General features: G+C 41.7%; 2 protein-coding genes across 2 annotated transcripts; both read left to right on the forward strand.

Moving 5' to 3' along the window:
* The first annotated feature begins 10,742 nt into the window (after nt 1-10,742).
* Nucleotides 10,743-14,332, forward strand: LOC145948530 (uncharacterized). The gene is made up of 2 exons (XM_083058211.1): nt 10,743-13,126; nt 13,228-14,332. The coding sequence occupies exons 1-2, from the start codon at nt 10,743-10,745 to the stop codon at nt 14,330-14,332; spliced, it is 3,489 nt and encodes a 1,162-aa protein (XP_082914337.1).
* Nucleotides 14,333-14,554: 222 nt separating this feature from the next.
* LOC145948536 (uncharacterized) lies at nt 14,555-15,892 on the forward strand. The gene has a single exon (XM_083058219.1). It carries the CDS (start codon nt 14,555-14,557, stop codon nt 15,890-15,892), a length of 1,338 nt encoding a protein of 445 aa, XP_082914345.1.
* The last annotated feature ends 313 nt before the right edge of the window (nt 15,893-16,205 follow it).

Here is a 16,205-nt window from a genome sequence, read left to right on the forward strand (position 1 = left end):
TACCTGTACATTACATTTACACAAACACACACACACCTACATACAATTATATATCATTTTGTTACAAAGATAGTTTTTCGGAAAATTTAAAAAAATTTTTAATATTTTTAGAGCAACGTAATCATAACATGTTTACTCCGTGTGAGATACGAGACTATCTCTTGAAAGAAAACGAAGGTTCACTTGATTGACTTATCTTATTGAGTGCAGGTATTTATTGTTTAATATGGTTGTATATTTGCGAGTGTACATGTATGCCAGTATGTGAGAAAGTGTGTGTGTGTGTGTGTGTGTGTGTGTGTGTGGCGCGTGCGTGTGTGTGTGTGTGTGTGTGTGTGAGAGCAAAAGAGAGGAAGAAAGAAAGAGAGGAAGAAAGAAAGAGAGGAAGGAGAAAGAGAGGAAGGAGAGAGAGAGAGAGAGAGAGAGAGAGAGAGAGAGAGAGAGAGAGAGAGAGAGAGAGAGAGAGAGAGAGAGAGAGAGAGAACAGAAGTTTAAAGAAAAACGGATTTTTATTTTTAATATTAAGTAATAATATTATTCAATGTAATAATATTATTACATTAATAATATTATTAATAATAATATTGTAATATTATTATATTTAAAATAATTAAAGAAAAATTAATTATTATAGTTAAGGAAGAGCTGAAAAGAAAAGAGAAAAAGAGAGTGAAAAAAGGAAAAAAAATTTCTTTTAAATTAAAGAAGACGAAGAATAAGCGAAAGAGAGGAAGAAAGAGAGAGAGAGAGAGAGAGAGAGAGAGAGAGAGAGAGAGAGAGAGAGAGAGAGAGAGAGAGAGAGAGAGAGAGAGAGAGAGAGAGAGAGAGAGAGAGAGAGAGAGAGAGAGAGAGAGAGAGAGAGGAAGAGAAGGACAGAAATTTAAAAGAACGGATAAAATATTAGGTAATTTCTTTTTGTGTGTGCAAGGAGAGGAAAAATTACATTCCTACTGAGTTTTTGTATGTACATCAAATTATATTGTGTGCAATATTAATGAATGTGAATTAATATTGTATTAATAAGATTATCATATTTAATTATAAAATATGAAATCATTAATGATCTTTTATTTATACAGGGTGTCCCAAAAGTAACGGACCACCCTAATAACTCTTCAGTATTGAAGTTTCAAGGAAAAAGATCCCAATAAAAGTTGTAGGGATCTAAGTGAGCTACCTTATGATGACCTTGACCTCAATTTTCAAGGTCATTTGAAGGTCAACTTGTATTTTCCAAATGGGAACCCATATTTTTGACCTCGGATTCTGAAAGAGCGCAAAATTTTACGTTCAGATATGTATCTTTATGGGGGGTCGAAATGAACTGTAGAGGTCATTTGAAGGTCTAATATGTTATTGGTACGAAATAGCTGGTAGATCGTGGTTTTTATGAAATATGACCCGAATAAAAGTTGTTGGGATCAAAGAGGTAAAAAACAACTTTTATTCGGGTCATATTTCATAAAAACCACGATCTACCAGCTATTTCGTACCAATAACATATTAGACCTTCAAATGACCTCTACAGTTCATTTCGACCCCCCATAAAGATACATATCTGAACGTAAAATTTTGCGCTTTCAGAATCCGAGGTCAAAAATATGGGTTCCCATTTGAAAAACACAAATTGATCTTCAAATGACCTTTAAAATTGAGGTCAAGGTCAAAGTCAAGGTCATCATAAGGTAGCTCACTTAAATCCCTACAACTTTTATTGGGATCATTTTCCTTGAAACTTCAATACTGGAGTTATTAGGGTGGTCCGTTACTTTTGGGACACCCTGTATATCTTATTACATACTAATATATTAATTGTTTTATTCCTTTTTGTATTAAAATATATAATTATTTTTATTATAAATTAAATTAATTATAATATAATTATATATTTGATATAAAATATAGAAATTAATAAAGTATATAATATGTAATATACGTTTATAAATGTAATAAATTGTATATATATTATTGCAAATATAAACGTTTTAGTTAAAGAAGAGTTGAGAGAAAGGGAAAGAAAGAGAATAGGAGAAGGAAAAGAGAAGATTTATTAAAAATTAAAAGAAAAAGCATAAAAGAAGAAAAAATAGAAAAAGGGTGAGAGAGGAAAATAAGGGGACAAAAGTTTGAAAGAAGAACGGATAAAATATTAGGTAATAATTGTTCAATGTAATAATATTACGTTAATAATATTAAATAACATTGTTATATTTAAAGTTTTACATTTTAAAAACTGTAAAATATGCAACAAAGAAATATGTGCATGTACGTATGTACATATACAGAGTAACCCACGTAAAATGTTATAAGCTATTTTTTATTATTACTAAAGATATTAAAAAATGAAGAGTCCATTTTGCTTCTTAAGTGTCCTCCAAGATTTTTTTCATCTTTTAAATGGCATCTTATCCTTTGCATTTAATTTAAAAAAATTGAGGTTAATATCTTAAAAAATAGCTTGTAAAATTTTACGTTGACCATCTTATACAGGATGTCTCACAACCTCCATACAATATAATTTATTAACGTGTTTTGGAGATAAAATTGAGTAAAAAATTCTAATACAAAAATGTTGAGGCTGTAATAGTTTTTGAGTTATAGCCTATGATATTGTGTAGAACTCGCGCGCTTAGGTCCATCACTACACATACATGTATACCGATCTGTCATCTGTTGATTTTTTTTATCTTTATTTTAGCTGATTTTATGTTGCCGTTTTAAAAAATCAATAACAGATGACAGATCGGTACGCGTGTATGTGTAGTTACGGGCCTGAACACGTGAGTTCTATGCGATATTATTAACAAACTTTGATTTTATATATTTATAACTCAAAAACTATTACAGCGTAAACATTTTTGTATTAGAATTTTTTACTCTATTTTACCTTTAGAACACGCTAATAAATTATTGTACGGAGGTTGTGAGACATCCTGTATATGTATATGTATATGTAGGTATGGTATGTATGTATATATATAGGTAAAATTGAAAGATTTAATATTAATATTAACATTAATATTAAGAAGATATAACATTAATATTTATTATTATTGTTTCAGGAATGCGGTCAAGGAAGTCGGTTTAGAAAGACAAACAAGAAAGCATTAATATACTACTTTTATAATTAAATATATAACATTTAATATTTATAATTAGTATAGTTTGTATTATTAAATAATTATTATATTAAAATATAGAATTATTATATGTTATATAGAATTATTGATATATTATTAGTAAATGTTATTTATTGTTGTAACTTTAATGTATTATATTAAGGTATTATATTTATATTAATCTTGGAATTAAATATATTTTATTTGTAACAATTTTGTACATAAAAAAATATATTTCTGATGCAATGAGAATTGATGATAATAATAATAATATTATGATGTTGATATTATTGATGATGTTGATGTAATAATAATGTTAATAGTATTGATAGTATTGATGATGATGATAATAATGATGATGATGATAATAATGATGATGATGATAATAATGATAATAATGATGATGATGATGATGATATTGGCAGTGATAATGATGATAATGATGATGATATTGATGATAATTTTGATTATTATTATTATTACGATAATGTTAATGATAATAATAGTGTGAAGATAATTATTACTAATTATTACTAATTTTTATTATTAAATAAGTAAAATTAGTAAAATCAGTAAAATTATTTAAAACATTAAAATCATTTATTATAATTGCTTATTGTATTAATACATTTAATATTTAAAGATTAATAAAAATAAATAATTAATTTATCAAATAATTAATTAAATAATTTAATTATCTAACAATTTATTAAATAATTGAATTATCTAATATTTAAATTTATATATCTTATAATTAAAGTTTTATCTTATAATTCATATATACATACAGGGTGTTCGGCAACAGCTGGGACAAAATGTGAGAGGTGGTTCTACATGATAAAATAAGACAAAAATGAAGAGTAAAAAAATTTCGATAGAGGCTTCCTTTTTCGCGCCGAATATCACAGATTTTACGTCAGCTGCTACGAGGTAAGCTTCTGTACTTATATGTCACGGTGTATTTTGACAACGCCTATACCGACGTAGCTTACGCACGCCCGAGATCGGCGGATTGCCGTACTTCAGGCGCCTTTTATACAAATTTTCAAACATTTATAACTAAAAAAGGAAGCCTCTATCGAAATTTTTTTACTCTTCATTTTTGTCTTATTTTATCATGTAGAACCACCTCTCATATTTTGTCCCAGCTGTTGCCGAACACCCTGTATATACATATATATATATAAACTTTAATACATATTTATTAATCTATTTTAATAATGCCACGTCGTAAAATAGAACGTTCTTTTGAGGAAGAAGAAGAATTTCAACAACAACGTCGTAAAAGAAAAGCAGATAATCAACGTCAACGTAACGAAGAATAAAATCTTTAATTAATTCAAAACCTTCTGTTTCAAATGTTCAAGGTACAGTACATGATTATCGTGAAATAAATTTAAGCGGTGAAATAAGTACAGAAAATTCCACGAATGTTACAAGAATGTGCCACATAAATGCCGAATGTCAGTCTTTTTATCGATCACGTAAGAGAAAACAACCACTTTTAAATATTAATAATACTATGTCTATAAACGATATAGTAGAATATTATATTGGTTCCATGGATGTGCTTTGTATCCATTGCAATGCAAAACATTTTGCAGCTGAAAAAATATCAAATAAAGGAGATTTATTTCATGATTGTTGTAATCATGGTGCGGTATATTTGGAATCTTTACCTCAACTTCCACAATTTCTTCGTAGTTTATTCGATGGTACACACGCAAAATCTAATGAATTTTTTAAACATATTCGTAGTTATAATAGTTCATTTTCATTTGCGTCATTTAACGCTAATTTAGTTAATTTTCAAAATAGGCGATCGGTTCGTATTGTTTCAAAATACAAGGACAAATTTATTATCAAATAAATACAGCATTACATGCTGCTCAAAATGAAAATCCGACTTATGGTCAGCTTTTTATTATAGATTCTAATGAAGCAATAAATTATCGTCTTGAAAATTTAGATTTAGATTTTGAAATCATACAAAATCTTGAACATATAATGCGAGAATCGAATGTATTTGCTCAATCTTATCAAATGATGGGTGAAGAATTAGAAAATCAATGACGATTAGAAGTAGAATCTGGGGAAATATTATCAGAATTACAATTATCATTTACATTAAAGCCAGGTATGGATCGACGTCGATATAATGCTCAAAGAACTAATGAAGTTGCTGCTGTTTTTCGTACAACTGCTGACGGAGAAATTTCAGAATCATATGTAACAATTCGTAATAGAAATACCAAAACTTTACAAAATGTTAGTACCATGGATCCAAATGTTGAACCATGGATATATCCATTATTTTACCCATATGGAACTCAAGGATGGCATTGTAATTTAACAAAATTAAATAGTAATAAACGAGTAACTAGAACTCAGTATATTAAATATCGTATGGCTATTCGTGATGAATTTAATGTCTTTTTATTAGGTCGTCGTTTATTTCAACAATGTAGATAGTTATGTTAAAATAGAAAAAGATAGAATAAATTATTGTAAAGATCATCAAAAAGAACTACGTACTGAAACATATCAAGGTTTAAAAGATTACATGTGTTCGAGAACGCGCGTCGTGAAGATAGGATGCGCTGGATAGATAAGTCACCGTTTTTTGTATATAAAGACTTTTAATTAATTGACATACACTAATTAACAAAAGTGAACACGCACAATATTAATACAAAACTTGAATACTTTTCAGAGCGATAAATCAAAGAGAAAACGTAATAATGGTAAGCGGAGGTCGTCAACGAATTTGCGGTTTTAATAATAAGCGGAGATGCGATATGCGGTTTGACTGCGATATACTGAGATAAGGCCCTTAGAATTTTGTTGGCGCTCCCTTTATTGTCTCGGTGCAGGTCCCGTCACGTCACCACGCGCCAATCAATTTTCAACAAATTTAAAGTTGTTGAGGTGACGCAAAGGCGTCTGGCGCCATTGGCTGCCGCGCGATCCGCGCTGAGTAGGCACGGGCCTGACATGCGCGAGGCAATCGATTGTTCCATCGATTGGCCCTCGGAAATCACGTGATCGTTTTGCGCATGTGTTTCGCGACGTTGGTAGTTGTAACTCAGTGCGGTAACCGTTACGTATTTGTTATTTATTATTGACGCTTTAATTGCCTCGATGATTTATGACATAGTTATTCCTAGCTAGGTGAACTTTTTTCTGTTATTTATTCGACCGCGAAATATTATCACAACTATAAAGTTAAATATAATAACGAAATATTATAACAGATATAAAATTAAAGCAAATAGATTATTGCAATCTTGAACAACATGCAAACTATGGCAAATAATTTAAATGGGCGTATTGGAAAGATGGTCATACTTCCATCCACATTTGTTGGATCACCGCGTAATATGTTACAAAATTATCAAGATGCAATGACAATTGTTAGTAAATTTGGTAAACCAGATCTTTTCATTACAATGACTTGTAACCCAAAATGGCGTGAAATTGAAGAGAATCTTTTGCCTGGTCAACAAGCTTCTGATAGACCTGACATTTGTTCACGTGTTTTTAATCTTAAAAAGGATTATTTAATTGATTTGATTGTTAAGCAAAAATTTTTTGGAGAAGTAGTAGCCTTTGTATATGTTATTGAATTTCAAAAACGCGGTTTGCCACATGTCCACATGTTAATTACTTTAAATTATAATTTTAAAATAACAACTCCACAGATCGTTGACAAATATATCTCTGCTCAAATTCCTGATCCTTGTGAAAATCGTGTTTTACACGACATAGTTATGAATATATATGAAACATATGATTCATGGACCTTGTGGTGATTGGTGTTTGGTAGATGGAAAATGTTCTAAACATTATCCTAAACCGTATCATGAAGAGACCAGAATGGATGAAGATGCTTATCCTTATTATCGTCGACGAGATAATGGCAAAAGTTTTGAACGTCCTGGTGGATATATAGTTGATAATCGTTATGTAGTTCCATATTGTTCCATTTTATCAATTATATTTAATTGTCATATTAATGTTGAAGTTGTTTCAAGTATCAAATCGGTTAAATATCTGTATAAATATATTTACAAAGGACATGATGCTGCTGCTATTACAATTGAACCAATAACAGAAAATATAATTATAGATCACGATGAAATACGCAATTTTATAGAAGCTCGTTATGTTGGACCTGTAGAAGCGAGCTGGCGTATTCTTGAGAAAAAATTACAAGATAAAAGTCATACTATCGTACGTTTACCCGTCCATCTTCCTAATGCACAAAATGTTATAATTGAAAATGAAGCAGTTGAAGAAGCTATGACTTCAGCTTTAGATCAAGTTACTATGTTAATAGATTATTTTGCATTGAATTCTCGCGATGAAGAAGCAAAACAATATTTATATATAGAAATTCCACGATATTATACACTTAAAAAAGAAAAAATTAATGGTAAAAATATATCGCGTTGGAGTAAACGCAAAAGTCATTATAATTGCATAGGACGAATGTATTCCGTTAGTCCAACACAAATTGAATTATATCATTTACGACTATTATTACTCACAGGTAAAGGGAGCTACGAGTTTTGATAAATTAAAAACTGTAAATGGAGAAGTTTGTCAAACATTTTCAGCGGCATGTCTAGCTTTAGGTTTGATTGAAGATGATGATGAATGGAGACGAGCTATGAACGAAGCTGTTGGATGGATGATGCCAAGACAACTTCGTAGATTATTTGTACGTATACTATTACATTGTCAACCATTGCATCCTGAAGAGCTTTGGGAACATTTTAAAGTAGCAATGTCGGAAGATTATGTACGACATTTTGGAATATTACAAGGACAAAAGAAAGCATATGCTCAAATCAATGCTATGTTGTGTGCTGAAGGCAAAAGTTTTGCTGATTTTCCACAAATGGAACAATTACAAGATAATGATGAAGAGAATGATTATGTAACACTTAAAGAAACTATGGAAATTGGTGTCAGACAATATGAACAATTAAATGACAAGCAGAAAGAAATAGTAGATCTTATATTAAATAGATTAGACAATAATAATTACAATAATAATTGTTTTTATATCGATGGTCCAGGTGGTTCAGGCAAAACATTTACATATACAACTATTTATCACTTACAAGTAACACTACTCAAGTGTCATTCGCCGATATTCTTGAAACTTTGCACACACGTAGTACATCGAAAAACATTAAACACGTGTTTTTTTATTTTGGCTAACAAGGCGTTTTAAGGTCGGGTATAGTACCACTATCTTGCCTTCACTGGTCGGGTATAATACCACTATCTTGCCTTCACTGGCTGGGTAGACCTTCCCATTGTCTTCAGTTTCCGCCATTTGGATGCGTCATATTGAATTTTTCATCCGCCACCTCTAGATTGATATAACTGTTGCCAAAATCGTAATCATGTATCTAATAAACTTCGCAAGTGGCGTTAAATAAAGTTTTTTAAACTTCTGCGATTTTGTCCACCATTTTGTATTTGCCATTCTGAATCTCGTTAAACTAATGTCAAAATCGTCATTAGCGATCTCAAAAACACGCAGACAATGGGAAGATCTACCCAGTGAAGGCAAGATAGTGGTACTATACCCGACCAGTGAAGGCAAGATAGTGATACTATACCCGACCTTAAAACGCCTTGTTAGCCAAAATAAAAAAATACGTGTTTAATGTTTTTCGATGTACTACGTGTGTGCAAAGTTTCAAGAATATCGGCGAATGGCACTTGAGTAGTGTTACTTGTTAGCCAAAATTCGTAATAAACATGTATGTATAATGGCTTTTACGGGCATTGCAGCGACATTGTTGCCAGCAGGAAAAACGGTTCATAAAACATTTGGATTGCCAGTTCCATTATTTACTGATTCATCATCTAGCATTAAAATCCAATCAAAGGAAGCTCAATATTTGAAAAAAATTGATATTTTTATTTGGGACGAAGCGCCAGTGACACCACGATATGCTTTAGAGATTATGGATCGAACTTTGCGTGACATCATGAATAATAATTTACCTTTTGGTGGAAAAATTATCATATTAGGTGGTGATTTTAGCCAACTTCTTCCTATTAAAATACATGGTACTCGATGTGAAATCGTGAATCTTTCAATCAAGTTTAGTTCTAATTGGAGACATTTTATAAGTTTCTCTTTAACGGAAAACATGAGAGTTCTCCCAGAGGAAACTGAATTTGCAAAGTTTCTGTTGGATTTGGGAGATGGCATATTAAATGATTCTAATGATAATATACAACTTCCAGATTATTGTATTGCACCCATTAATGCTGATGTTGTAGAAGATATATATGGTGATCTAATACGAAATAAAGAATTTAATAAAATGGCTAAGTGTGCAATACTTTCAGCAAGAAATGCTGACGTCGATGAAATTAATAAACGAGTTGTTGAATTATTAGATATATCTGAGGAACGAATTTATACAAGTACAGATAGTACTGAAAATTGTGGCGATAATGGTGATATTGGAGAAGTTTTATTACCAGAATATTTAAATACTTTGTCTCCATCATCTCTCCCTCCTTACGAATTACGTTTAAGACCGAATTGTATTATTATGTTGATTAGAAATCTCAGTATCAATGAAGGTCTTTGCTATGGCACTAGATTAATGATTATAGAACTTGCTGATCATTTATTAAAATGCAAAATTTTAACAGGTGATAAAGTAGGAGATATTATTTTCTTGAATCGTATAACATTATATTGCGAAAATATATATCCTTTCACTTTTAAAAGAAGACAATTTCCAATAAAATTAGCTTTTGCTATGACAATTAATAAGTCACAAGGTGTTGAGAAAAGAGAGAGAGAGAGAGAGAGAGAGAGAGAGAGAGAGAGAGAGAGAGAGAGAGAGAGAGTGAGAGAGGAAGAGAAGGGGAATGCGTGTGCAATGAACTCCGGTTTGCGGGTACCGAAAATAAGGGAATAATTGCGCTTTTCTCGCTTTCGTAAGTTGCGCGGCTCCGCGCGGCGCCGCCGGTGCGCCAATCGCCACCGCGCGCCGTAGCGCGTTTTCCCGCGCTCGAAATACCGTCGCTGTTAGAATCGTCGTTAAAACACAAACAAACGATGATAACAAACGGTTTTGTCCTCCGACTCTCGAGAGGGTTCCATATCGCCACGTAACGAAATCAAAAGTTCGTTGATTTCGTTTCGGAACCTTCTCGAAGGTCAGCGGGATAAAGCCGTTTGCCCGTCGAACAATCACTTTCTTGTCTTGAGGCCTTCTGTGCGGATCGATAACGAGCGTTCTCTCAAAAAGTACTTTGTACCGCGCTTTTTCACGGGCAATACTCTTTTATCGTTGTTGCACTTCTTGCAACTGCGCTCCGCGTCGGCGCGACCTCAGTTCGTCGCGCAAAACCTCTGTAAATTACATTTTGTAAATATAGTGCTGTTTATTTTGTGTAAAATCAAGTCTTCGATTTTTTTGTGTCGTCAGTCTGTGTGCATACCTGACTTTATCGTGTGCGCGCGTTACCGCTGTGACTACTCTTTAAAGATTCCGAACATCTTTTGGTCCTTCGAGCCGGATCTTTTCGCGCTTCCGACGCAGCCAGCATTCGTGTACGTAGTCGTCAGCGGTGGGTATGGACAACGACGATATGGAGCAGATGGTCGATGACCAGCACGAGATCTACGGGCGTATATCGCGGACCCTCGACAACCTTCGGAAGATCGGGTCGGCCAAGTTGTCCGTAGACAGCGTTCACGCTGCTATACGCCTCCTGGACGAGAAGTGGAGCGCGTTCACCGAACAGCACAAGCAGCTTCGTACAGACTTTTGGAAGGAGCTGAAAAAACATGCGTATCAGACGGAGGATTTCTTCAGTCTCGTGGAGGTCGAGTATATACAGCAGCGCACCGACCTTAGCGAGATGGAGCGGAGATTTACCGCACCGACGGAGATAGTACCTGCCGAAAGGGTGCGAGACATTACATCGTCGCGCAAACTACTGCCGCGGATGCAGCTTCCTCAGTTCTCCGGCAAGTTTGAAGACTGGCCGTCTTTCCGCGACCTCTTCCGATCAATGGTGAATGAGGAGCCCTCCTTGTCAAAGGTCGATCAGCTTCAATACCTAAAGACCAGTGTGAAAGGTGACGCCGAACATTTGATCAAAAACCTACCTACCACGGAGGACAATTTCGAGCGCGCCTGGGACATGCTGAGCTCCCACTTTGAAAACAAGCGGCTCTTGGTAAGATCATACCTTAATGCCTTCACGTCGCTGCAACGTATGAAGACGCCCTCAGCCGCTGGACTCCGCCGGATCTTCCACTGCGTCCTCACGACCGTCGGAGCTTTGGAGGGCATCGATAGGCCGATCAGCAACTGCACCGACCTCTTCGTGCACCTGGTGGTGGGACTCCTGGACAGCGAGACCAGGCGCGAGTGGGAGAGCTCGCTCGGGAAGTCACCCGAGCCCCCCTCGTACGACACGCTCCGCGAGTTCTTGCAGGAGCAGCTGATGACGCAGGACGTCCTCCTAGCAGTCGAAGCAGAGGCGCCTAGCAAGCCGTCCAAGCCGGAAAGGTCTAGCCGCTCAGCTCGTGCCAACCATGTCGGAAGCAAGGGGCCAGACTCGAATCGCAGCTGCCCCCTGTGCAAGAAAGAACACTTTATCGCATACTGCGATACCTATAAGAGGAAGACGGCTCAGGAGAGACGAGAACTAGTGGGGACTCACCAGCGTTGCTGGAACTGCCTCGGACGACATCTTTTGAGTGCCTGCTCGTCGACTAAGGTGTGTAGCAAGTGCTCGGGTCGGCACCACACGACCTTGCACGAGTCGTTCGCCGTCGCCGCTTTGACAGCCAGTGAACCCAGTGCATCCGCGACAGTGAATGTGGCCGAACGTCCTCCCGCTGAGTGCGGACCGGTGTTGCTCGCGACCGCCCGCGTCCTAGTGGATGACCGCGCCGTAACCCGTCACGTAGTGCGCGCGCTAGTCGACACCGGAGCCGAGACGTCGCTGATCGCCGAGTCCTTGGCGCAGCGACTCCGCTTGCCGCGAACTCCGTCTTCGGTGGCCATCTTCGGGGTGGGTGGCGTCCAGTTGGGTGTCTCCCGCGGTCGAGTCGCGCTCTCCGTGGCCTCTCGCGACGGACAATTCGCGCTCGCCGTCTCAGCGCTCGTGTTGCCGCGTCTCGCCGTGTACAGCGGCCCGTCGGAAGGCAGGACGCGTTCTTGGCCTCACCTCGACGGCCTCAACCTCGCGGATCCTGATTTTCGCCGCCAAGACCCCGTGGAACTGCTTCTCGGTGCCGACGTGTATTTGGACCTAGCTTTACCGGACCTGCTCCGCGGATCACCGCGCGAGCCGGGTGCCCAGCTGACTCGCTTCGGCTGGGTGTTGATCGGCTCCGTTGGGGTCGCCCACGCCGCGACTACCGTGTCGTCGGTGCAGTGCTCAGCCGTCGACGAACTCAGTGACTTAGTGCGCCGCTTCTGGGAAGCCGAAGAGCCTCCACGCGCCCCATTACCGCTGACCGCCGATGAAACTGAGTGCGAGGAACACTTCTCGCGTACGTACGATAGACTGACCGATGGACGCTACCAGGTGCGCCTACCTGTGCGCCAAGAGCTGCCCGATCTGACCTCCACTCGCCGCGCCGCGTCACGTCTCCTGGAGGTCATGTCGCGTCGGTTCTCTCGCGACCATGATTTCGGGGACAAATATCGCGCCTTCATGAGCGACTACGCCGCGCTCGGATACATGTCGCCGGTCACCGATTCACCGTTGGCTCCCAGGACACCGCTCTGCTACCTGCCGCATCACGGTGTTCTACGAGGCTCCGGGTCCGAGGCCAAGATTCGCGTGGTCTTTAACGGGTCATCGCGCACCAGGGCCGGTGCGTCACTCAACGCCTCACTTCACGTTGGACCGAACCTGCTGCCGGCGCTGTCAGATGTCCTTACACGTTGGCGCCGCTTCCGCTACGTCTTCGCCGCCAATGTGGAGAAGATGTACCGGCAAATCGCGGTACATCCTGCGGACCGCGATCTCCAGCGTATCCTGTGGGGAGAAGAGCAGACATCAGAATATCGCCTCAACACCGTGACGTATGGGCTAGCTATCTCGCTATACGTGTGTTGCATCAACTCGCGGAGGACGAGAGGGAGAGGTTTCCGCTCGCGGCCGACGCGATCAGACAACACGTATACATGGACGACGTCCTTACCGGAGCGGACGACGTGGTGACAGGTCACCAATTGGCAGAGCAGATGTCAGCGCTTTGCATGGCGGGCGGCTTCCCTCTGCGAAAGTGGGCCGCAAACCATGAAGCGCTCCTGAAGGACGTTCCCCTCGAGCACCGTTTGCAGAACACCACCGGCGCTCAGATGCCGTCGATCGAGCATTCCGTCCTTGGGCTGCGCTGGAATCCGACGAGCGACGACTTTGCGCTCGCTATCCAACGGGCTCCACACATCACGCCCACGAAGAGGTCGATCCTGTCGCAAACGGCGCGTCTCTTCGACCCGCTGGGTTGGTTGGCTCCCATCATAATACGAGCCAAACTTTTGGTGCAAACTGCGTGGATCCAGCACCTCGACTGGGACGCTCCGCTAGCCGAGAAGGAAGCCGCCGCATGGACCCAACTGGAGGAGGAGCTGCCGCTGCTGGAAAGGGTCCGACAGCCGCGCTGGTTTGGCTGCAAAAACCACAGGGGCACTCTGCAGCTCCATGGGTTCGCAGACGCCTCGGAGCTCGCCTATGCCGCCGTCATCTACTTGCGGGCCGGCGACGACGTCCCTGTCAGCCTGGTCGCCGCTCGGACGAAGGTCGCGCCGCTGAAGCGAGTCTCGCTCCCCCGCTTGGAGCTCTGCGCCGCAGCCCTGCTAGCCAAACTGGCCGAGCACTACCGTAGCCTCCTGGATCTGCCACCTTCGGAAGTACACCTGTGGTCAGACTCCACGGTCACGCTCAGCTGGGTGCGCGGCCATCCTGCAAGGTGGAGTACATACGTGGCAAACCGAGTCAGTGAGATTCAGAGGATCAACCCAGACGCCACCTGGCGCCACGTACCTGGTCGGGAGAATCCAGCCGACTGCGCTTCCCGGGGAGTCTCGCCGAGTGAACTTCTGGATCATCCGCTGTGGTGGCATGGTCCGTGCTACCTCCGGGAGCCTCAAACGACCTGGCCGACGGATCTTAGGCTCATCGACGATGAGGACTAGCCGGAGCGACGTCTGCCTCGATGCCTCGCGGCCGCCCAGGAACGTGAACTTGACGAGCTCTTGCGATTCTCGAGCCTTCGCCGCCTGCTTCGCGTGTCGGCGTGGCTATGGCGTTGGCGAAGACATCGGCTATGCGCCGCAAACCAAGAACCCGCACCAGCGCCCCTTGCTGCTGAAGAGTTGGAGGCGGCCCTCGCTCGCTGGATCCGAGTGGTCCAACGTATGGCTTTCCAGTCGGAGCTGGTGGACCTACGTGCAGGAAGACCGCTGCCGGGTCGCAGCCCACTTCGCAAATTGAACCCGATGATGGACGCTGAGGGCATTCTGCGGGTTGGAGGACGCCTGAAACACTCGCTCCTCGACGAGGACCAACGTCACCCTATGCTACTACCTTCGGAGTCTCACCTGACTTACCTGGTGCTAGATGCCTGTCACCGACGTACGCTGCACGGAAGGGTCCAAGCCACCTTGGCGAACGTCCGGCAGCGCTTTTGGATCCCGAGGGGCCGTCAGTTGGTGCGTCATCACATCCACCGATGTCCTCCATGCGTGCGATGGCGGGCGGCGACCATGCAGCCTATGATGGGGAACCTGCCGAGGGAGCGTGTCACCCCGAGCCGGCCGTTCCAGTTCACCGGCGTGGACTTTGCTGGACCTGTCTGGCTTCGAACCTCGAGAGGCCGCGGACACAAGGCATACAAAGGCTTCCTCGTAGTATTCGTTTGTTTCAGCTCCCGCGCTGTGCACTTGGAGGTCGCCAGCGATTACTCCGCCGACGCCTTCCTGGCAGCATTCCGTAGGTTCGTGTCGCGCCGTGGACTGTGCACTATCGTGCACAGTGACTGCGGCACGAACTTCGTAGGCGCAGACAGGCAGCTACGGGAGCTCTTCAGGGCAGCCGGCCGCGAGGCTCTCACAATCATCGGGCGCCTCGCCGACGAGGGAATCCAGTGGTCCTTTAACCCACCTTCAGCACCCCACTTCGGCGGCCTTTGGGAAGCGGCCGTGAAAAGCGTGAAGCACCACCTGCGCCGGACAATCGGCGAATCGAAGCTCACCTTCGAGGAGCTCACTACGCTCCTTGCCGAGGTCGAAGCTTGCCTTAATTCAAGGCCGCTCCAGGCCTTGTCCGACGATCCCGAGGACCTCGGCGTCCTCACCCCGGGGCACTTCCTGGTGGGTGGCCCCCTGCTCGCCATCCCGAAACCATCATTGGTGGATGTGGGGCCCAACCGACTGAGCCGATGGCGTCTGCTGCAACAGATGCGCGACCACCTGTGGCAGCGTTGGGCCAGGGAGTATCTCCAGGCACTGACCCCTCGGCCAAAGTGGTGGGTCAACCGCGGAGCCATCCATGAGGGACAGCTCTGCCTGGTGAAAGGGGAGAGCACGCCGCCGTGCCGCTGGCCGCTCGCGCGAATTACTCGGCTGCACACCGGAGACGATGGCCGCGTCCGCGTTGTCAAGGTCCGGACCTCCGTCGGCGAACTGACGCGCCCGGTCGTCAAGATCGTGCCACTCCCGCCGATGACCTCCGCGGATACGAAGCCGTCGACATAGAGCACGCGTCTCCTCCGCGTCGATGGTGCCTTCCGCGTGTACATAGATCTGTAAATAAAAATGTACATAGTTCCTGTTCCGTAGAATTAAATTGGCGATATTACTATCGTTTTACGCGTACTTACGTGTCCTCTGCCAAAGTCTCCATCTCCGAACATCTTTCGTCGAACAATTCTCACTTCTCGCGGCGCGTTGCACATGGGGATCCTAACCGCAATCTGTCAACGCGCGATTGCCCACGACGCACGCACAGTACTCTGCGTTGATACCACTGCTTCGATCAATCAAGTACTCTGCGTTGATACCACTGCTT

This window comes from Prenolepis imparis, unplaced genomic scaffold (genome assembly GCF_030444845.1).
Source record: "Prenolepis imparis isolate NDT839.2.m4 unplaced genomic scaffold, iyPreImpa1.0 SCAF_2, whole genome shotgun sequence".
Lineage (NCBI taxonomy): Eukaryota > Metazoa > Arthropoda > Insecta > Hymenoptera > Formicidae > Prenolepis > Prenolepis imparis.

Coding starts and splice junctions, on each gene's coding strand:
- LOC145948530 (XM_083058211.1), top strand. CDS start 10,743: ATGGACAACGACGATATGGAGCAGATGGTCGATGACCAGCACGAGATC. Junction 13,127..13,227: donor AATGTGGAGAAGATGTACCG/GCAAATCGCGGT, acceptor CGTATGGGCTAG/CTATCTCGCTATACGTGTGT.
- LOC145948536 (XM_083058219.1), top strand. CDS start 14,555: ATGGCTTTCCAGTCGGAGCTGGTGGACCTACGTGCAGGAAGACCGCTG.